Below are 21,023 nucleotides of genomic sequence, written 5' to 3'. Positions count from 1 at the left end.
ATATATATATAGATATCTTTGTGTCTGATAGAGAATTTAAAAAAAGCAAAACGCACAAAGCATTTCTTCAGCACTCGTCTCCTCCACTGTGATTCACTGAAGAACAGCAAAACTTAACAGAGACTGCTTTTCTCTCCTCTCTACTTTCCATTATTCCAGCCATTCCTTGCTATGGCAGGACTCCAATAACCTGCTTAACACATGGGCCAGATTCACTGACTTACCTGACAGTGGCAGTGAAATAGAGTTGAAAATATGGGTTTTCTTTTACACAGCTTCCACTGCGACAAATACAAGTGCCAACAAAGATTTGTACAGGTATACAAAATGCCCCATTAATCCCATTAGAGCGAGGGGAGAGAGGTGTGTCAGAGTGCAGCCTCTTTTAACTGAATCAAAGCAACCAAAGCAGCAGAGACATAAGAGGACGTGCATAAAAAAAGAAATCCATCTCCTTCTATTTTTTTTTTTCGGACATGAGGAGGGGGTTATTGGACGAACCTTTAAAAAAGAAAACAGCGGGATGCTTTCCTCAAAGGAGTGTGCATGAATGAGTTATATTCCAAGCAACACACAGCGGGACATCGGGAGGATTAAAGGAAGCGAGAGATTAGCGAGACGTTACCCTGATAATGGAGATCAGTAGGATTAGTAGAAGACAGACAGAGGAGGAAAACGGGGTAGGGAGAAACTCTTGCAAGTGAGGCATTTTTCTTAAACTTTGTAACAGATTTGTGTTCTCAAAGATGCTAGTTTGACACTGTGCAAAGTAAAAAAAAATGGTTTTGACATTACTGGGACCCACGGAGTGGTTAAAGTACATCTGAGCAGAGCAAAGGATTCTTTTCTTGTGAAATGATGAGCTGGTTAAATGAATTTGAGAGGCTTTGTCAGTTACGATAAACTTATTGACCTCATAGTTCTGAATTAGGACCTTCATGTTTCGCATCATGTAGTTTTTTCAAAGATCCAGCTGTTAGCGCAGTAACTTAGAAGAGCTGGTATGAATCAGCAATCGGCTGTTCACCTCCTTTTAAGTCAGGTTAGCTGATTAGGCTAGGTTAAATCATGTCGTAGCTACAGACTGTACCTAAAAGATGACTGCCCATTGCTTTAATTGGGGCATATTTGGATCCAAGGATGGAGAGCCAAATTTATCAGATTACCAAGAGTTCAGTCACTAAAATGAGCAATGAAGGGAAGCTCAGGAGCTCAACAGCCATGGCTAGTAGGGGAACTGCAGCTTTTGGCACTTGTGCATTGCCTTCATTTGTCAGCTATGAAGTTTGTCACTTGATGATCCACAGTCACTCTTCCTACTACAACCTTCAACCACCTACAGAGGCCAAGCTGAGATGGTCTGGATAAGCAGAGGCAGGATAGTGGCTATATTGCTCAAAGTATATTGAAGATAGAGATGCCAGGCAGGAGGAAAAGAGGAAACCCACATAGAAGATTCATGGTTGCATCTTCCATTGTCCTCCAGTGGAGCTAGTTTCACTCATTGTGCATGTACTGTTTATAAGGTTGCAGAAACCTTCAGTCAGCTGAGACTGAAGACGTCACTTGGATGAGTGACAAAACATTTCTCCCAGTGAACACACTATGTCCAGGTGAACACAATTAACCTTTTAGGATCCATGGATGTAGTGTAGAAGGACATGCAGGGGGGTTGGTGTGTCGGGATAGGGTTAAATGGAAGCAGCTGACCTGAAAGGGAGCGGTCTAGAGAAGAAAAAGAAGTTTTTCACTTGGCAGAAGATTTTAGTTTTTGTGCCTCCTCAACAATAACAGATAATTACCGGTCAAAATGTTGTGGATTAGTGGTCAAAATGTACCGTTCATGATACTCCAGCCTTTGGGGATAACGCTGTTTTTCATTAGAGCAACATGTGCAGGGATAAGACAATAAAAACAATGTGTGTATCTCTGACTGTGTGTGTATCAGGGTGGAGAATTACACGTCAGAAAACAGCGACCTGTGGAGAAAAGTAGAACACCTGGAGACAGCCAACAGGTGAGGTTTTCACTCACATGCACGCACACGTGTGCCAGCATACTTTACTTTATCTTCCAGCTTTGAACAGACTGAAGCTGTTTTATGCTGGCTCCACACACCAGTAATACAAACCCACCATTCATGTAATGATGTTTGGATTGCGATCACTGAGAGCAGCAAGTGTGCAAAGAATGCAGCCTGGTAAACTGAGAGCCGGACGAGCTGCAGAAGGCCTTACGAAGATGGTTCTCATTTTTCACCCAGAGAGAATGAAGATGCAAAACTACAAACAGGACTGTAGCTTATACACAAGCGTATGCACACACACACACACACACACACACACACACACATTCACACGCGCTCTGTGGGTAAAACCTTTACGGGATTTTAATATCTATGCAGCGTGAGAGAATTAAAGGGGTCTGAAGTGAAATTTATCTGTGCTCTATAAGCAAAGCGTAGACTCACCGAGGTGCCGCTGTCTCCTCTGTTATTATAACAATATGAAACCAATCTGCTATTATCCTGGAGTGGGTGGTTAGAAGGGTGGGTGGGTGTGGAGGGTTGGATGGCTGAGGAGGAGGGGGTAGGAGAGTCTGTCTGTCTGTCTGACTGTGGCACACTCAGCCTGTCATTAAAGTGGCGAGTTAACAGCAGCTTTCATCATGGAAGGCAGCCCCCTCCCTTCCAGCCACACACACACACACATGCACACCGATGAATATGTTAAACCACTGCAGGGAGGAACAATGAATTGGCGCAAACTGGGAAACGTGAGTCAGCACGCAGCCCCGTTCACTCTCATAAGAGTAAATGTGAGTTTAAAAAAAGGCTTTAAACAAACGCACTAAATTTAAGCTCCCAGTTCCTAAAAGTGTCCCAGATGCAGTTATTAGTGGTCATTTTGTTCCCCTGTGCTGTTTTCTTTCCGTCTAGTCGGATCCACGCAGGACTTGGTTAGGACTACCGGTTTGTTAGTTGTGTAACTCACACTCGGGGTTGGATTTGGATTAGCGTCTGCATATCCACATCAGACAAACGTTTAGGATATGTTTCGTTTAGCTTAGCTTCCAGCACTGAATTTTAATTACCTGACAATCGTTTCCATTGTCCTTGTTGCTTTTTTCACACACGTTTACTCGCTCACTGCCGTGTATTTTAAGCTGCAATAACTTAAGCTGTGGTTTTACATCAAAGACTCGTGCGAGTGATGCAGGTCAGCATCATTCCTACACGAGTTTACTACAGCTGACAGGTCGCGTTTCCCTGCTCTATTCTGGGGCCTGTCACCGATTTCAGCATGGAAATTCGAAACTATAAAAGCAGCAACAGATGACTAAGCGTCTGACTTTTTAAACGTTTAACTGACTTTCTGGTTTGCATTGGCGCGCGTGTGTGTTTGTGTGTCAGAAACTTGATCTCTGTCTCCACTTAGTGGTCAGAGTGTGTCCTCACAGCCACAGACAGCTCATACCATCAGAGCCCTGCTCCCCAGATCCCACTAATGTGCTGTTTTCTAGTGGTTTTATTCATGCACTCTATTCAGCTTAGCTTTGCTCTCTGCTTGTTTTGTTGGACACGGAAAACAAAAGTAAATCAGGTGGTTAGAGTTCTCTTTGATGTAGAATAAACCCGATAATGAGAGCCGTGCATCTTTCGGCTGAAACAAACTATACGTCTGAGTTTGTGTGTGTGAGACCTTTGTTGTGGGTTGGGTGGAGATCGAAGCCATGCATGCACGTTGTGGGTGCAGCCATATACATATTATAGAGACTGAAATTCCCAAACGCTCTGAGGCCACAACCTGTGAGAGTCAAAGTCTTCTCTGTACCACTAAATAATGACTACTGCCCTTCTTGTTCTTTAATCCCTGCCTCTGTTCCTGTCTCCAGGTCTCTCCTACAGCAGCTCCAGAAGCTTCAGTCGCTGATTTCAGGGAAGGTCATCCCCCGTTCGTGTAAAATGGCCTCAACTCAGACAGGAACATGCCTCATGGTAAATACTACTGCCGCTGTTGCTGTTCACACACATTTATGTTAATATTTTTGTTGTAATTGAGGTGATTTTATTTGCTTTTGGACAGCATTTAGATTTATTATAACTGTATAAATATTACAATTAATATGTCTCTATGATGTTAGCCTACCTGCCTCCCATTTGAAGTTTAGAAGATGCATTCTCGTTTGGCTAAATCATCTTAAAGCGGTCAATGATAATGATTGGCTCCTATCACTATATGTATGCTAAGCACAACTGTAGTGGTCATATTACTCATATCAAGCAAACTCATATTGATGATGGAGCGAGTATATCACATGCATCTCCTCTTTTCCATCAGTCTCTGTTGAATGGATCCATTTTTCCTCCTTTTTCCTTTTGCCGTCTAAGAAGTTTAAAAAAAATGTTTTTTGGTTCTTTTTTCTTTTCTTAATTTGGAATATGCACTGAAATTCAGAATTCAATAAGTTTGAAGTGTCTGCATGAGCCCAATACATCACGAGCATCACAGTCTGAGCGCTCTGGTGATTATTATTAACACGAGTGTTATGTTCCCCTCTCTCCGCAGATGATGGCCCTGTGTTTTGTCTTGGTGTTGGGCTCCTTCTCTCCCTGCATTTCTCCCCTCTCCCTGGTCAGTCACACCTCCTCTTTGCCCTCCTCCCCCGCTTCTTCTCAGTCCTCCCCCTCTTCTCATTCTTCTCCATCGGCGGACCTCTACACCACCAGTCAGGGTAGGTCTAGAAATATGTTCAGTATTTAGCATCTTAGTGTTTATGGCAGATTTGTCATCATCAAAAGGTGTCTATCCTTTGCTGAAGTTTCCTTTTGTAGCTCCAGTCTAATGCATTCAATGCATTTACAGTTATTAGACAGAGCAAAGAGCGCCATCACATTTTAGAAATATAATTTTCTCCATCTTCTCATATATACTGTTACAATTTTCTTCAAAATGAAAGCCCATTTGGAAAGTGGATACAGGTTTTGATTTTCCTTCCGAGCTGTTTTGCACTTCCCTATAAATTCACTTCCTTTAACAACTCACTCCTGGGAAAGCCCTACTGAAACCAGAAGTTAGGCTGTCATCAAGTTAAGTGCAACTTCCTTCTGCCAGCAACCATCCTCTGAGCGGTGAGGTTTAATAAGCTCTAACCCCCTAAAATTGACCAGACTCCTCTGCAACTGTCCAGGGAGAGAAAGGCACAGTTATATGTTCCCCATACAAATAATTAAAAGTGGAAAACACATAAGTTAATAATTAAAAACAAAACTGGAGTCACAAGAATTCTGTATCTGGAGTGTTTTCAATTCAGTGTTAAGAGTTGTGGTCATATTAGATTTTCTCCTCTGCTCCCTGTTTCGCCACACGTGTGTAAGCCCCTCCCACCAAACACAGAACCGAGCAGTCAACCAATAGGAATCAGCTTTTAGCAAAAAATATGAGAAAAGCTCATCCAGTTGACTTTAAACTCAGCATAGAATTTCCTTTGTTTCACAGTTGTTGGAAAGTTTATATATGATCATTTCTGATGGGTCAGGGTCTTATAGTCAGGCCCTGACCCTTACTATGAGAAAGAACTAAAAAATGTAACTGGGATGTTGTTCGAAATGGGAGATATTTTGAAATATGTACAAAAAGCTTTTGGTTTCACATAATTAAAAGCAACGATGGCTCACGAGGGATGTCCAGTGAACGGTGCATGTTTCTGTGTCGTAGTCCGCTCCCGCAGCCTGCTCTTCTACAACGAAGAGGCTCCACTGGAGGAGAGTTTAGCGACATCAGAAGGAGAGAGGCTACAGTCAGAAGGCCACTCCCACAACCAGATCAGCCGATACACAGCTGACGGCCACAGCAACCAGACAAGCGGGTCCAAGATAGAGCGGAGGTACAAACAAACTCCACTGTATGCTGCAATATTTACACGCCACTTGTCAAACATTAACCAGCCGTCTCTGCCTTTCTCCTCTCCTCAGAGAAACAAAACCAGATGGAGACTCTGAGTTTTTCTGACACAGCTCAGCCTCTCCTCATCTAACTTCTCAGCCCTGAATCCCTCCAAAGGACCCCAATGCTCCAGGTTGCTGAAATCAACATCCAGCTGGACCAAAAAACGTTTTCTGTTAGTTTGTTAGAAAATCCATTATCATCATCTCCTCTAGTGAGCTTAGATTACGGCTCCCATCCTGCACCTCTGTTACCATGCCTTTATGTACAGCGTCACTTCTCTGCTTTGACAGACTCTGTTGTACTTGAACGTTCTCGATTTTAAACAGACCTTCGTGCTGGAATCTCCATTGTTATGCACAAAAAAGAATCTTGCATCATTTTAAATACTCAACTAATCTTTTTTTATCTTTAGTCATTAAAAAATAGTTTATAACTCACAAAACATTAAAAACACAGTCGCCTTACTAAACTTTAAAGAACCTGCAGTCAGAGCTTATAGATTTGATTGGCTTAAACAGGCCATGAGCACAAAATAGCCACAGCTGCCAAAATGAAAGGCATATATGAGCCACTTATGCTGTGATCACGGTAAAGACCTTTTGTGTTACTTTGTTAGACAGCCCTAAAGATGACCATCTAAAACAGTTGTTTCCCGTTTCCAGAAATATATTTAATTCCTCCCCAAAACAAATGAAGTGTAGCGTTCCTGTTCAGAGCAAAGCAACGCGGTCTTTTTGCAAGAGCAAACAGAAAGAATTATGGGAATGTGGCTGAAAGAAATGCATTTAAAAACAGTGAAAAGTTGACGTCCACTGTGGGATTCTAGTTTTTATCATGTAGTTCTTGTACTTTTATTCCAAGATGCTCCTGATGTGCCACATTAGGTTGGTGAACAAAGCACGAAGGGCTGCATCTGCTTAATATGTCATCAATGTGTATTTTTTCCGCAGTATGAGCCTCTGTTGTGTTTTTAGGTCATCTCTCCTCTGCTCTCTGTTTCCCCGTATACGTGAAAGCCCCTCCTGTACACACAGAGTGGAGCAGAGCAGTTGACCTAATAGGAACATTTGTAACAGGAAACACTTTTAAGCCAAGTGTGAAATAGATAACAGCATGTGTAAGCACCAACACCAACTAGGCATCAACATATGCTTTTGGAAGCCGTGCCATTCTGAAAGTGCCTTCCACTTCGCTCAGTTGAATATGACCAACTTGGCCTTACACCTAAAATCCCACATGGAAACACAGGCCTGAAAATGTTCCTCGAACTAAACGATTTGTTTATTCTGTTGCAGAAAATGGATGAATCATCTTTTTTTAAATCTGGGTGAAACCTTTTTATTTCACATTCCTTTACACATTTGAGATCACAACAGTCGCAACTTGTTTGACAAAGATCTCTCTTACAGATCCAAAAAAAGTTTCGCTTAGCGCAATCAACACAGGGTGTGGATCTTTTATCTGGCTTTAAGAAAAAAAAAATTTTCCATTACGCTTCAGCTTTTTTACATCTGCATCTGACATTTGAATAATTGAATAATTTTTTCCAGCTCTGACCAAAATTCTGCTCTGTTTCTTTTGGGAGAGAGATCATATTTTCATACCGAGGGATCATAAAGAGGTTGGGGAAACATGACAAAAGTATTTTTATGAAATTATAAAATGTATATGTAATATATTTGCAGCATTAAAAAAAGAGCATATTTAATTTATGCATCAAAAAAAAGTTACTTTATCTTATTGTCTCCATTTTTTTTAAAAATAACATTAAAAAAAAAAGCATAAAAATACAACTTATAATATATTCTGAGCATCAAAAAAAGAGCATATTTATTTTATGCACAAAAAAAAGGAAACAAGGAAATAGTGCTACGTTGTGTTTTGGCATTTAGGATGATGTAATGTTTTACATGCTGATTCATCAGGTGTAAAGCTTTGACATGATCTGTTTCTGTCTTTTAACTGTAATACAGTGTTTATGTTCCACTGCTGTCGCATGAAAATCTCTGAGGGTTCCTCGCAGTAATTTGACCAAAAATAATCTCCAGAATATAAGAAAACAAAATATTTGGGAAAAAAGTTTAATTTCTATACATATATGTATATATAATTTTTTTTTTTTTTGGTAATTAAATGTAAAAAGCAAACTTTGAATAAACAACACAAAAAGTATAGCAATCCTGATATAAAAATGTGGTCATGCGACAGCAGTGTATGTTGTATTTATTCCTGTTTGTAGAAAGTTTGTATATATTGATGAAGCCATTTAAATGACTAATACATTCCAGGCAGTAAAACACCACTAGTTTTGTTAATTACATAACTTGATTGAAAACTGACCAAAAAAAACCCACTTTTTGACAAGGTTCAAGAAACAGTGGGGGAAAAAACACCCTTAATGACCGGTATTCCTTCAAAATAAAAGCCTTATCCATTATTTAAATCCTTTAAGAACGTTCTGCCACTTCAAAATCAATTTTAAGCGCCAGAAATTTCGCTACCACAGATTTTCTCCTTTTCTTACTCACGTCGTCTGTATCTGTTTCACGTTGTGACTGTTCCGTCATGCCGCACATGCTCCAAAAAAAAGAAAAAAAGAAGAAAATCATGTGACTGCAGCCTGTCATTTTCACCCGTGAGTCTTAATGCACCGATGTACATAAAAAAAAAAGACAACTTAATGTGCAGTTGTTGTAAATAAGGGTCTTGTTTTTGTATTGTGACATAGTCCAAGATCTTAACCTGTGGAATCTAATGGGGAAAAGAAAATTAGAGGGGTGGGATTTAAAAAAATAAATAATGGGGTGGGTGATTTTTTTTTTCAACTTGTAAAGAAACCTGGATGACGAAGCAGCTGCACAGTTTGAATAGTTGTCAAACACCAGGAGGTGCTTGATTATTCCAACCACTCCATGAAGATTTGGAATCTATTTGAATGTCCTGAGGGAATAATCAAGCATTTCCAGGGAGTTCACTTATTTGAAATGTGTATGGATATGTCGCCTTGGTTTGTTGTATAGCGTCTTGCATGTTTCTCCATACATAAATATATCTATGTTATCTTAGTATAGTCAGTAGAGTAGAATCCAGCAAAATATTAAAAAACTGCATCAGCAACAGCGTGTCGGTGGACGTTCTTGCTTTAAATGTGTTTCTTGTGATATTGAGCTTTGCACTGGTCTCAGTCTTCGTCCCGTTTAACCCCCACAGCTTCAGCTGAAGTGTTTGAATATGAGCTGCCTTCGAAGATCCTCTGCCTGGCTGTCACGGTCCTCGGGTCTCTGGTTGAGGCTCTTTGGCTGCTCGAGAGGCTCTGTTCTTTCCAGAGTCCAGGCGTCTAATCCAGACTGCAAGGAGGCGTTGTGGAGAACGCAGCAGGCCAGCAGGATGGATGAACTCCTCTCTGGAGAGTACTGTAAACAGGAGAGGAGGGGTAGCGGTTACAGATGCAAAAACCAACTCATTACTGGCAATACTACGCCAGATGCATTGCTATATTTCACTCACAAATAAGGTAAAGGTCTCATTTTCGGTTATGACCGTGGCCTGTTTGACTCTGGTACTGATGGTGTATCATTCTAATACCGTGAACTCAGCAGATTGTCAGATGTTATCAGCAGATATCACCTATTTGCCGATCTATCAGTATTGGCTTTTATGACATCTGATAAATAAAAAAAATAAAGAGGACACTGGAGAAACATCCTTCAGCTTTTTAGTTTGTCCACCAGAGGGCACTCTGCTGGGCAGAGCGTGAACAAATAAATACACTGTTTGGAGGTTAAAAATGTCTCATGGTTTATTTCTACTAATATGTTTGGGCCTGATTATTGGCTGTGACACATTTGCCATACCTGTAAGTATCCTTTGGTGCCATCTAAACATCTGAATCTGGTTTGGATGGCTCTGAACGTTCGATCCACGATCTCACGTGTAGCCGCGTGGGCCAGATTGTATCGAAACTCTGCAGGGGATTCTGGGCAGTCAACTGGCGTCATCAGCCATTTCCTCAAAGGGTAACGGCTGTCACCTGAAAATCGGAAAACTTATAACCTCTGACTCCAACGCCACAAGCTAACTTCTAATAAGGAATAAAAAGTCCAGAGCTCACCCAGCAGCCAGCCCTGCTCTGTGTCCTGCAGCTGTTTGTAAAGAGCAGATCTTTCTAGAACAACAGTGTCTTGGAGTCCACCTGCCCAGTGCGTTTCTGCGCTAAGTAACAGTCCCCGGGGATCACAAACCAGCTGACAGGCCACAGAGTGAAAGCCCTTCTTATTCACGTATGAGGAGTCTTCGCTGTTTGGTGCTTTGATGGCCACCTGGAAATTAAATTAAAGTAAGAGAGATGATTAGGTTACCCCTGTAAAAACAAATGAGTGCATGAACGTGCATGCACATAAACACACACACACACTAATTACACAATGTCATATAATGAACCTGAACACAGTCCAGCACCCCCAGGACTCCAGGAAATCCTGCGACCCTCTGAAACTCCCGGAAGGACTGCTCTACAGTGGATAAATCTCTGTTTGGAAAACATCATTATTATTATTCAAGTGAGATTTTCTTTTACTTCTTTTGAAGTAAAAACAAGTTTCTGGGAACACAAAGTTACAGTTTCAAATTTTTTTGTCATTCCTGCCTGACATCAAGTGGCATAACATCATCGTACCTGTTGAACGTGATGAACTGAGGTGCTTTCTCCACCAGGGCTCTCGTCACATTGGACACACATCTCGACATTGACGCCTGGCTTATACCGATCGTATCCCCCATAGATGTCTGGAATGAACCTGATGTGTAGAAACCCAGTGCGGCCAGCACCTGGACCTCAGGACTGATGGCTCTGGAGCGCTGGGTTCGCCTGCATAGACCCTGGAACACAACAGAGTAGTGTTTGCATATTTCATAAAGACAAAGTTAAACTGATCTCTGACATGAAGGCCCACAAACCTCTCTGAGTAATTCCACCAGATACAAGATAAAGTCTCTGGGGAAGCCAAATTGCGTGATGAGGAAACTGTCTGAGACTGAGTCCAGGTCAAAGCGGTCAAGGGTCTTGTGGCCTCGACCATGCAGGAGTAGATCACAGTCCAAGATGGCTATAGGGATGGCCATGCTGAGGATAAGAAAACGTTTCCTTTTAATTGCTAATAAGTGCAACTCAATTTAAATACTTGGTATAGCCTTATTTCCTCAAACCTGGGAGGAATTTTACATACAGATTAATCTGCAGCATATATTATTCCACTAAACATTGCTACAATTATTAATGTGCTATTTTGCTGATATTATATTTTCGCTAATAAGGAAAACCGCGTTCACGTTCTTTGTATACAAGAACCCATTAAATACCGAGAGTTTAATACTAGGGGGAATGTCCTGATGTTTTAAACGTTATTATCAGCAAGCCATCATTAGCTTTAGGGATAGCTCCAGTACATGTGAGCCAAGTCAAGCCAGCGTGCTAACGTGCTACCCTAGCTTGCGTTTATTATTATTATTTTTTTTCTTTGCTCACTTGAGATGACAACTTTGCTGTCATGTAGTAGTGGGACAGTTGCAAATCGAATTGAAAGCACTGATAAATAATTTTTGCACGATTAAGGACAATACTCTTACCTTCAGATAAAAAATAAAGCATTTATGGGCCCAAAAAACAAGTCATTGAAATAGCTAACGTTAACCTGCGGCTCTGAATTCGCAGATTCGCCACACAGACTGGCGTTTATGTTTTAGATATAAGTTCAGTGTGGTTATAATTTTTTTTCAAATCGCGTAAAAATACTTCCTGATTATTTTGTCAAAAACTTGTTTTTTTTACTCTAAATGTAGCAGTTTTGTATTTTAACGAAAACGCCGCGGTGAACACGCCGCTACACAAACACGTCGACATGGAGAAGATAAACAGAAAAGTGGCACAGCAGCTGCTGACGTTGTGTACATCTCAAATGGGCGTATAAAATGTCTGTGTGACACAGCTCTGGGTCTCGCTTGCATTAAACTGGCTTGCATTTTATTGAAGCTCCGTTGTTAAGGTCACAGCTAATGTAAGTACTGTTGTTTCGCGATCAAGCTAAAGTACGTTATTGAGCTGGGCAGCTAGTGTTAGCTGCAGGCTAACGGCAGCTGCTCCGTGGGTCAGTATCCTCATGCTTCACAGATTCGGCTTTGCGAACCTTAAACCTTTCGTAGTTGTCCAAAAAAAGACGGTACTGTAGAATTTGAATTTACCATCGGTTGTTGTGTAAAGAGTAATAAGGCTGTCAGGCTTTTTTTGTTTTCTAACATGACCTCTAACTATAATTTGGACAATTTCAACGTGGAGGCCTAACCTGCTAGCCTGCTTTTATTATTATTTTTTTGTAGTCCACTGTTGTTTGGAGGGCTAAGACCACGGTGATAAAGTTTTCCTTTTATTTATTACTATATTGTCCACGTTTTTCAGTTAAAAACGCTAAACTGTTGCCAGTGTGGTGAAAAATGCTTATTTTGTTAAAGTAATTGAGATATTTTCTTAGGAACTAGTCCTGAAATGGGAAAGTGAAAACCCCCCAACACGTGGACAATGGGGAGATAATGGGGGTTGTTTTCCCCAGTGTTTAGGTTTTTCAGTCACTTTTACTTAAACACATGTAATTGCGCATGCACATGTATGTACATGAATAGTTTACGTTTTGTTTCTCACTCTTGTTTGGTTGAATGTATACACAATAAATCTGTTTTAAAAAGCTGTAAGAAGGTGTATTTTTGTATTTTACCTTCTTGCAGCTGTTTCTTAGATTTATAGTGCACATATTACTTATTAATTATTTTATTTGTTAATGGAATTTGCACTACTTGTGCAATTTCAGTCTTATCTTTTACTTTCTTTGTGTTTATCATTGTTTTACATGTAAAGGTTTTGCACTCCCACAGTTTAGGGCCCTCACTGTGCTTTTACACTTTTACTGTAACTATCCTCCTTATTTGTTGTAGGCTGTATTATTTTTATTGTGTTATAACACAATAATTTCCCTTGTTTCCTCAATAAGTTTCTATTGATCATCTATCTTGCAGGGTTGTAACAATATGGAGAGTGACCTGAAGCCCCAGGATCAAAAGGACTTAGACAAGTTTATTAAGTTCTTTGCACTTAAGGTGAGACACTAACATAACTTTTTCTATACATCTGTAATTGCAGGTTTCTAAATGGACATTTGAGGCTTCAGAAGTGAATAAATAAATAAACAATGGAAAGCCAGGTTTTTATTAGTGTGGCTCAAAGCACTGGAATTAAAATAATCTTTTCCAACATATGTCTCTTTCATAAAAGTGCCTGTTATATTTTGGACAGGCTTGTCATCAATTTTCTATGGATTGTTTCTGTAAAACCAGCTCATTGTTTGAGCAGCCTGTTTCTGTATCTGTAGACTGTCCAGGTGATAGTCCAAGCCAGGCTGGGAGAGAAGATCTGCACTCGCTCGTCATCGTCGCCTACTGGATCTGACTGGGTAAAACAACGTAGTCATTCTCTGTCATGATTGTTTGGCTTTCAAGTTAACTGTGGATCTTTTCATGGCATGGATTATGGATATTCAGGTTAATATTCCTTCTAGTTTAATTTGGCCATCAAAGACATCCCAGAGGTTACCCATGAAGCCAAAAAGGCACTGGCTGGCCAGCTTCCAGGCATCGGGCGCTCCATGTGTGTTGAGATCTCTCTGAAGACATCAGAGGTAAAAAAAAAACCAAACAAAAAACCTGCATCCTGTTTTCTTGTTTTGTAAAAACTGGGCTTTGGGATTTATCATTGTTTTACACATTTGCAACACCAGCCAGACCACATCATTAACTAAATATGCAGCCTCTTTAATGTAACTGTGTTCGTTAGTTTTTCTTTGCTTTGTCTTCCTTCAGGGGGACTCGATGGAGTTAGAGACTTGGTGCCTGGAGATGAATGAAAAGTGAGTGAATTTTGTTTTTGCTTTAGTAAAAGTCTTCTGTAGGCCATGTGGTTCAGGGTTGCTGATTTTGCTTCTCCATGTTTGCACAGTATCAGCCAGCAGGACCACAAATCTTTTAACTATAGTATCTGAATCAGTACTGTTACTGATTCTCTCTGCCAAAACTTAGCTGTCAGACACCCGTACTAAACGTAGAGCTTTGTGAGCATCCAAGTCATGAAGAAGCTCAGAAATACAGTAATAACCAGCAGTTTGAGTAAAATAATTTGTATATTGGACATCACCCACTTTAATGGACAATGACGTCCTATCCTCAAGCCTCAAGCTGAGAATTTTGACCCTCACTTTCTTGGTGTCTTGAAGCTTATTTCATTGTAGGAACTTGTAAATGAGAAGGGAGTTCTCTGTAAGTGTACTCTGGTCTATGGCTCTTTTTTTCTCTAATGAGAACCGTAATTTAAAATAAATGAGTGTCTTGCTGTATTCAGTGAGATGTGAAGTCAGGGATTGAGCCCATAAACACATCAGTAAAGTGGGTCAGTGACGAGTGGCATTAGCTTCTCTTAAACCTCTTTAAATCAGACTTCTTTTAAAACTAGAAGAGTCGAATGATAATTTGACCTAACTGCTGAAGTGTTTCCGTTTGAAAACTGTGTCTGAACTATTTTGTTTCTGTAGGTGGTAAAGTGAGCCTGTCGGCACCCTGTCAGGTCCACCAGCACTGTACAAAACACTGTTTTAATTTTGGTATTACTCTGTGCACCTGTGCTTTTGAAAGTACAGTCAAAATGATCAGTAATGGTCTCCATTCCCCAAGCACCACACTGCTTTATTCATACAAGATAAATTTAGAGAGGGATATCAAAGAAAGGTAGTCGGCGAGAAGCAGACCTGGAAACACGAAAACGAGCTGCCTTACAGAGATATTTTTAAAATCCCCTTAAGCTGCTGTATTGTAACACATCACCGTGTTTTCTGTCTGCTGCAGGTGCGATAAGGAAATCAAGGTGTCATATGCAGTCTATAACCGTCTGTCTGTCCTGTTGAAGTCTCTGCTGGCCATCACCAGAGTCACGCCTGCTTATAAACTGTCCAGAAAGCAGGGACACGACTATGTCATACTCTACAGGTGATTTGTCCTCACTTCCAGAATGCATCATCTCACTCCTTTTTATCTTTGTGCTGTTTTCAGTCCATTCTTCTAAACTGCGTGTTGCTTCTTCTGTCTAGGATCTACTTCGGGGAGGTCCAGCTGAGTGGATTAGGAGAAGGTAAGTTTAAGACCTGATTTAAGCTTCTGTGAAAAAGCTTTGTAGAGCCTACGACTGTTAAATATTCCTTATATTGAGACAATGATTTCTGTTCTTTCTCTGATAAATTCAAAACTGCGTTGCCAAAGTAGCTGTAAATGCCCCGGAGGAGTTGATGGTGCTAAACAGGCCATTCACAGTAGTTGTAGACTGCAACCTGACATGTAATGACCCTTTTTCAGACTCATGTGATGAGGCACATGATCAATAGTGGGTCAGCGATCCTTTTAAGGGACAACAACATTAGGGCTTCAATACCTGGGACTCGCCACCGTTTGCTCTTAGAACTGAAGAAGCTTCTCGGATGAGAGGTTGAAATGTCTTCAAGAAACTTCAAGTCCAGTCGCTTTTCTTTCCAAGCTCCTTAGATTACTATGACCTGGATGACCGACAACCTGACATGTAGTTAAATTTCTAGGGAGGTGTGCGCCAGGTTATGTTGTACTTTCTGTTGTTCAGAGGTGTTTGTGGTTGTGCCATATGTCGCAGTGTTTTCCAACTGAAGAATCACCAATTTATGCTTCACTGGGAAATCTATGATGAAAACTGACGTGCACTTCCAGAGATATATAAGGAACAATAGTCACAGCGTCAACATAAGGACTCGTGGTAATTAACACGTAATGCACCCGCACAAGCATAAAAGTCTGCAACGACATCAGCCAGTCACATAGGTTGCGATGTGGGCTCTGCAATGGTGTACCACAGAAGTCTAAATCAGGACCAACTCGGCTCCATGACTGACATTTGTTAAATCAATACAGAAACACTGAACAACACACATCTCTTCATGTTTTCTGCTCCAGTTTGACACAGCAGTTTGATTTGCTTGTACTGTAAACATTTTTTCAAAAGTAAGCTTTCATCACTACTGTATTGCATTAAGTACTTTCACACTATAGGGCTGGTTTATATTTGCTTATGTTGTGCTTGTTTTTAAGGTTTCCAAACGGTGCGCGTTGGAGTTGTTGGCACCCCTATCGGTACAATCACGCTTTCGTGCGCCTACCGCACCAATCTGGCATTCATGTCTAACAGGTAACCAACAAATCAAAGCCACAACAGCTGTTCTTCAGAGAAGGTTCTTGTATATTTATTCCAATGGGAAACGCATCTTATGAGCAGTTTAACCGTCCTCCTCTTCAGGCAATTTGAAAGGTCGGCTCCCATCATGGGGATCATCGTGGATCACTTTGTGGATCCTCCCTGCAGCAGCCAGCGTCCGGCAAACATGGGCCATCCCTGCAACTACAGGTAGCTTCGCCACTCAGTCTGGTTTTGTCTCCCACAACTGCAGAGAAGTTTAAATGACCTCCAAGTGCAGAAGTTGAGTAGTCAGATTTAAGGTGATGCAATCCATCATTCTGAGGTCACACTTTATCTCCCTGTCCTTTATCTCCATGAGAGTCGAATCGGTGTATCAGAAGGAAAACATACAGTGTCTTAATCTAATACCACTCTGTGTCATTTGACCTCAGGCTTTCTGTTATCTTTCAGTAAAAGAAACAAATGTATATATGTCTGCCATCGGCTCAGAACTTCAACTACAAATATCTCTGTGTGTGCAGGGCTCCCGATGAAGAGGACGGAGGGCAGTTTACAGGCGTTCAGGACTCACAGGAGGTCTGCGCCACCTCCTTCTCCACCTCCCCTCCCTCTCAGGTTAGCGTACGCTCCCTCGCCCCTCGTCGTCATCTCTTTCTTTAACCTGTGTATTCTTCTCTCCATTTTCACTCCTGTTTTTCATTTCGCTTTCTCTTTTTCTCTCCTTGTCTTTTTTTTCCTGTTGTCTTGTTGTGCGTTCTATCTGTGTGTGTGTGTGTGTGTGTGCGCGCGCGCCTGCTTTGGCTCAGTGTGTGTGTACGCTGAGCCCGTCTCCCTCTAAACTGCCCAAGCCCCTCCCGCTGGATAGTCTGCAGCTCCCATTGGCTCCTGGACTTGTCACTCACACTGTGAGTCTATACTGACCATTGGGAGGGAGTGTGACTCTTTGTGTTTTTGTGAGACACATCCTGATTCTGCACTGAACAGATCTGTTTTCTCAGACTTAACATTTGCTTTTGGGCGTGTGTTCATCTAATCCTGTTCTTTCCATCTTCTGTTTAAATTTCCACTACTTTGTTCAGTGCACAGCTTCAGTTTGCTGCTGATCACTAGACATGTTTGATCATCCACATCACATGGCACCACCTCAGTAAATCTATCATTGTGACAGCTCAGCATGTCCCTTAAAAGTCACACAGTATATGATAAACCTGAACTCCTCCATGCTTAATCGTTCCTCTTGTGTCTCTTCCTGTTCAGCTGTACGCCTCCAGGTTATCCTACCAGCCGACGGCTCTAGCAGGAGCTGCAGAGTTTTGTCACCCTGCTTCCAATCCAAACCAGGTGATAACGCCATTCACACCATCAGCAGTTAATTATGTTTTATGCCCAGATTTTAGTTTATTTTTCTCTTCACAAGAACACAATAGGAAGACAGAAACGGCAGAACTCAATTAAACAAGAATCACCAGCGGCTACAATGATCTGAAGAAGTGTCAGAAAATAAAGGTTTAAGAGCCGAGGCAGCCGTGGAAAGACATCAAAGCTCTCAGCTCAGTAGTTTGTGATGGAAGAGGTCAGGCATACTTTTTACACAAAAAGCTGTGTTTTATTTTTAATTTTTGAGCCAGCTGTTGAACAAGAATCTTCCAACTTCATATTTGTAGGTCATAGTAAGAGGACCTTCTTGCTGCAAGGCTATCACCGCAACATTTTAAAACTATGATTAAAGTGTTAATAAGTTCATAAAATTAGTTCCACATAAAAAGAAAACTGACACTGAAACACTGACTAGAAAGAAACGACAGTGGACTAAGAATCAAACCCTGTGGAACTCCATTTCTGAGGTGATTGCAGGAATGCATAAAACGTCCCACTTATGATGAGGACGATGCGATCAGTGAAGCAAAGACTTCTGACTGTTATAAATAATGATGTTATGGTGGTTTATTCTCATAGTTTGATATTCTGTTTTCCAGAAAGCCTAATGAAGGACTGCAGTTATGATTTCTTCTATTTACTGATTAACATTCTTATTTCCTAATTAGCTTCTTAAATAACTAAACAATGTCCATCAAGATTCTCTCATAACCCTGCCATTGCTTCTTCTCTAGGTCTTGCATGCTGGGAAGGAAGGCGGGGCTCTGTTGATGCCTCCTCATGGAGCAGATGTTCATCTGACAGTAGAGCATGCCCCCAACACACCGAGCAGCAGGTGATTGTCCGCTGGCTTTGCATTAACCAGTGAAAACTGTAACCTATTTTTATTCCCTGAACTCCAGTGTTGGTCCGTAGTTCCGTTAAATCATTTTGAAATTTAAACTTCCTGTCTTGTCCCTCTCTCTCCTGTCAGTGGCGATGACGACGGCTTGTCGCAGAGCGGAGAAAGACGCAAAGAAGAAGGGCGGAGGAGCGTTTCTCCCTCGGACCCTGTGGAGTCGCTCAATGCGTTCACAAGGAAGGTCGGAGCCTTTGTTAATAAACCCAGCACACAGGTACGTCATCTTAAGCTGCTTTTTACACCGATTTTAGTTTCTCACCCACCACACTGAACCCTGCTCTGTGTGTATCTATGTAGATAACAGCAGCCAGTCTGGACCTGCCATTTGCGGCGTTTGCTCCTCGAGGCCTGGACTCGGAGGAGAATGATCCTATGGTAACTTCAGTGTTATGGTGGACAAAAATAATGCTCCCAAATGTCTTGTCTTGCACAACAAGTACAGTTGAGGTTCACTTTAAGGCTGACACCTTTTCTGCTGTGCGTGTGCGTTTGTGTTCAGGTTCACCCTCCAGATTCTCCTCCCTGCCCGTCTCCCCTGCAGGGCAGCCTTCATTCTCAGGGCTCAGAGGGGTCAGGGCAGCAGGACGACTTCGTCATGGTTGATTTTGTATGTAGTTATTTTTTTTATTAGGGGAAAAAAAAACAGTGCACAGCTGGGTTCAAACAAAAAAAAAAAGTCCAATTTAAATCAAAACAAGATTCCAGGTGTTTTATTATGAAGCTGAAGTGGTTTCTCTTCCCGTCTACCTAGCGTCCGGCCTTCTCTAAAGACGACTTGCTGCCGATGGATCTGGGCACCTTCTACAGAGAGTTTCAGAATCCTCCACAACTGGCCAGTCTCTCACTTCACATCAGTTCCCAATCGATGGCCGACGACCTGGTAAATACCTTCTTATTTGCAATTGTGTTGACGGCGAAGCTTTTGGCGCCTACAGAATTGACAGCACGGAAATGAATCTCAGTAGTCACGTGAGTTTGCGTTCTCCCTCCGCAGGACTCGCTGCCGGAGAAGCTGCGCGTCTATGAGAAAAACATAGACGAGTTCGACGCCTTCGTGGACATGCTTCAGTAGGCGAGGAGTGAGGGGGGCGAAGGCTGAAAGTAGAGAAGGACTTCCTGAGGAGACAAAGACAAAGAAATGGACACTGAAAAATGAATGAAAGGGAGAAGCAGACTGGAGGCTCCTCTGGTTGTTTGTCCTGTGAAAATTACTCTGACTTAATCACCGTGTTTCAATGTGAAATTTCCCTCTCCTTCCTGTCAAGCACACTTAACAGCTTGTACATCTTCACTGTAAATACTATGTTATCTCCTGTGACACTGACACACACACCCCTTTGTGGTCCGGTAGGGTTGATCCAACTCAAAGGTCTTCATTTTCTCTGTGGCGTAAATCGGCTCTCATCTTCAGTGCTTAATCAAATCGGATGATCGTGGCGTTTTCAGTCACTTCAGACAACCACCCACATCCGAGGACAGGCTACCCTGCATTCTTGAGATCTGTAGCTCACCGCCGAACACTAAAATCACCTTGCTGATCATATCTGAGCTGAAGCTGACGGATCTACAAGTCGAATGAGTACGTTTCACATTATGAGTTTTCTCTTTAAAGCCAGTCTGGACAAATAAAGTTGCACATGGCCTTGCAAGAGGATTTCTGTGCTCGGCTTTACAGCGAAGGCGGCGCTCGCTTCAATGTCCCTCAGCAGGTTTTCCCAGCTGGTCTGGGGATTTAAACTGCCAACTTCAGCATTTGCAAACGTCCCCTGTGGAATGTAAAGTGAATTAACTGCTGTACAGAAAACATTTCCACGCTTCAGTTTGCTTTGCAACAACACTCAGTTGCCAGTTAAACCACGTCCTCCTAGCTGAAACTAATACAACATCCCACCCCTGCGATAACACGTTGGTTTTTGTTGAAACTTAACGATCATTTCGAAGGTTGGTAATTGTGAATCAAGGGGAATAATGACCCCCCAGTTCAATAAAATTTACCACAATCTTAAATCGCAGCCTTGAAAATGACCATGAGGTTTAACCAGCCCCAGTTTAATCAAGAAGTCAACATAACCTGCGTGGATACTGGATTTTATTGCAGGATGTTAGTTTGAGCTTTCCAGTAGCCTGGTGTTTACCGTGCGCTCTTCGACATGCTTATGTTTATTTTGATCTTTTTTTGATTAAAAGAGGGAAACATTTCCAGTTGTCTTCAGAGGGTAACATCCATGACTTTTCAGTTTGGTTGAAAGCTTTAAACTTTTCTTTTGGTGTAGATGTCCCAATAAAGCTCTGTACAAACTACATGGAAAACCTGTGACTCGTGTCTTCAGTGGCTGGGATGTTCTACCAGGATCCAGAATTACCCAATAATTCATAATTTAAAACTTTATATATTTTTAAAAATATATACACATAAATATAAGTGCGTAATATAATAGACACTTAAAAAAAATTATTTTTAAGGGTAGCAGTTATAGCTTGCCATTTTAGT

General features: G+C 41.5%; 3 protein-coding genes across 6 annotated transcripts in view; 2 read left to right on the top strand and 1 right to left on the bottom strand.

The window, feature by feature from the left end:
• creb3l1 (cAMP responsive element binding protein 3-like 1) overlaps positions 1-6,331 on the top strand; it is a 36,045-nt gene extending 29,714 nt beyond the window's left edge. For both annotated transcript variants that reach the window (XM_005750512.1, XM_005750511.1), the window contains 5 exons: positions 1,949-2,017; positions 3,895-3,997; positions 4,569-4,734; positions 5,718-5,886; positions 5,975-6,331. In XM_005750512.1, coding sequence (XP_005750569.1) covers positions 1,949-2,017; positions 3,895-3,997; positions 4,569-4,734; positions 5,718-5,886; positions 5,975-6,011 — 544 coding nt within the window. In that variant the 3' untranslated portion in view covers positions 6,012-6,331. The remainder of the gene's footprint in view (positions 1-1,948; positions 2,018-3,894; positions 3,998-4,568; positions 4,735-5,717; positions 5,887-5,974) is intronic.
• A 1,999-nt stretch (positions 6,332-8,330) lies between these two features.
• harbi1 (harbinger transposase derived 1) lies at positions 8,331-11,637 on the bottom strand. Its single transcript, XM_005750510.1, has 7 exons — positions 11,574-11,637; positions 10,905-11,070; positions 10,624-10,826; positions 10,389-10,476; positions 10,060-10,267; positions 9,803-9,978; positions 8,331-9,361 (listed from the first exon to the last, which is right to left on the bottom strand). The coding sequence occupies exons 2-7, from the start codon at positions 11,067-11,069 to the stop codon at positions 9,161-9,163; spliced, it is 1,041 nt and encodes a 346-aa protein (XP_005750567.1). The 5' UTR covers position 11,070; positions 11,574-11,637; the 3' UTR covers positions 8,331-9,160.
• Positions 11,638-11,815: 178 nt separating this feature from the next.
• Positions 11,816-20,842, top strand: atg13 (ATG13 autophagy related 13 homolog (S. cerevisiae)). Of its 3 annotated transcripts, none has more exons than XM_005750507.2 (18): positions 11,816-12,001; positions 13,011-13,091; positions 13,364-13,444; positions 13,550-13,669; positions 13,851-13,897; positions 14,886-15,026; positions 15,128-15,168; positions 16,149-16,245; positions 16,354-16,461; positions 16,776-16,869; positions 17,061-17,159; positions 17,512-17,595; positions 18,366-18,466; positions 18,605-18,746; positions 18,830-18,907; positions 19,032-19,139; positions 19,284-19,412; positions 19,527-20,842. In XM_005750507.2, exons 2-18 carry the CDS (start codon positions 13,023-13,025, stop codon positions 19,602-19,604), a joined length of 1,617 nt encoding a protein of 538 aa, XP_005750564.1. In that variant the 5' UTR covers positions 11,816-12,001; positions 13,011-13,022; the 3' UTR covers positions 19,605-20,842. The 3 variants fall into 3 exon arrangements, with proteins under 3 accessions (XP_005750564.1, XP_005750566.1, XP_005750565.1); XM_005750508.1 differs by lacking the exon at positions 11,816-12,001 and adding an exon at positions 12,076-12,091; XM_005750509.2 differs by lacking the exon at positions 17,061-17,159.
• The last annotated feature ends 181 nt before the right edge of the window (positions 20,843-21,023 follow it).

This window comes from Pundamilia nyererei, unplaced genomic scaffold (assembly GCF_000239375.1).
Source record: "Pundamilia nyererei isolate P.nyererei 1_Seehausen unplaced genomic scaffold, PunNye1.0 scaffold00276, whole genome shotgun sequence".
Lineage (NCBI taxonomy): Eukaryota > Metazoa > Chordata > Actinopteri > Cichliformes > Cichlidae > Pundamilia > Pundamilia nyererei.
The sequence above is the reverse complement of the archived record's forward strand: the minus strand, read 5'-3'. Positions and strand labels throughout refer to the sequence as shown.

Excerpts from the sequence above, each read along its gene's own strand:
- harbi1 (XM_005750510.1), bottom strand. The coding sequence starts at position 11,069 with ATGGCCATCCCTATAGCCATCTTGGACTGTGATCTACTCCTGCATGGT. Across the intron at positions 10,477-10,623 it reads CAGTTCATCACGTTCAACAG|AGATTTATCCACTGTAGAGC; the intron begins GTACGATGATGT and ends TTTTCCAAACAG. Across the intron at positions 9,979-10,059 it reads AGAGCAGGGCTGGCTGCTGG|GTGACAGCCGTTACCCTTTG; the intron begins GTGAGCTCTGGA and ends TCCGATTTTCAG.
- atg13 (XM_005750507.2), top strand. The coding sequence starts at position 13,023 with ATGGAGAGTGACCTGAAGCCCCAGGATCAAAAGGACTTAGACAAGTTT. Across the intron at positions 15,169-16,148 it reads GCTGAGTGGATTAGGAGAAG|GTTTCCAAACGGTGCGCGTT; the intron begins GTAAGTTTAAGA and ends CTTGTTTTTAAG. Across the intron at positions 16,246-16,353 it reads CTGGCATTCATGTCTAACAG|GCAATTTGAAAGGTCGGCTC; the intron begins GTAACCAACAAA and ends CCTCCTCTTCAG.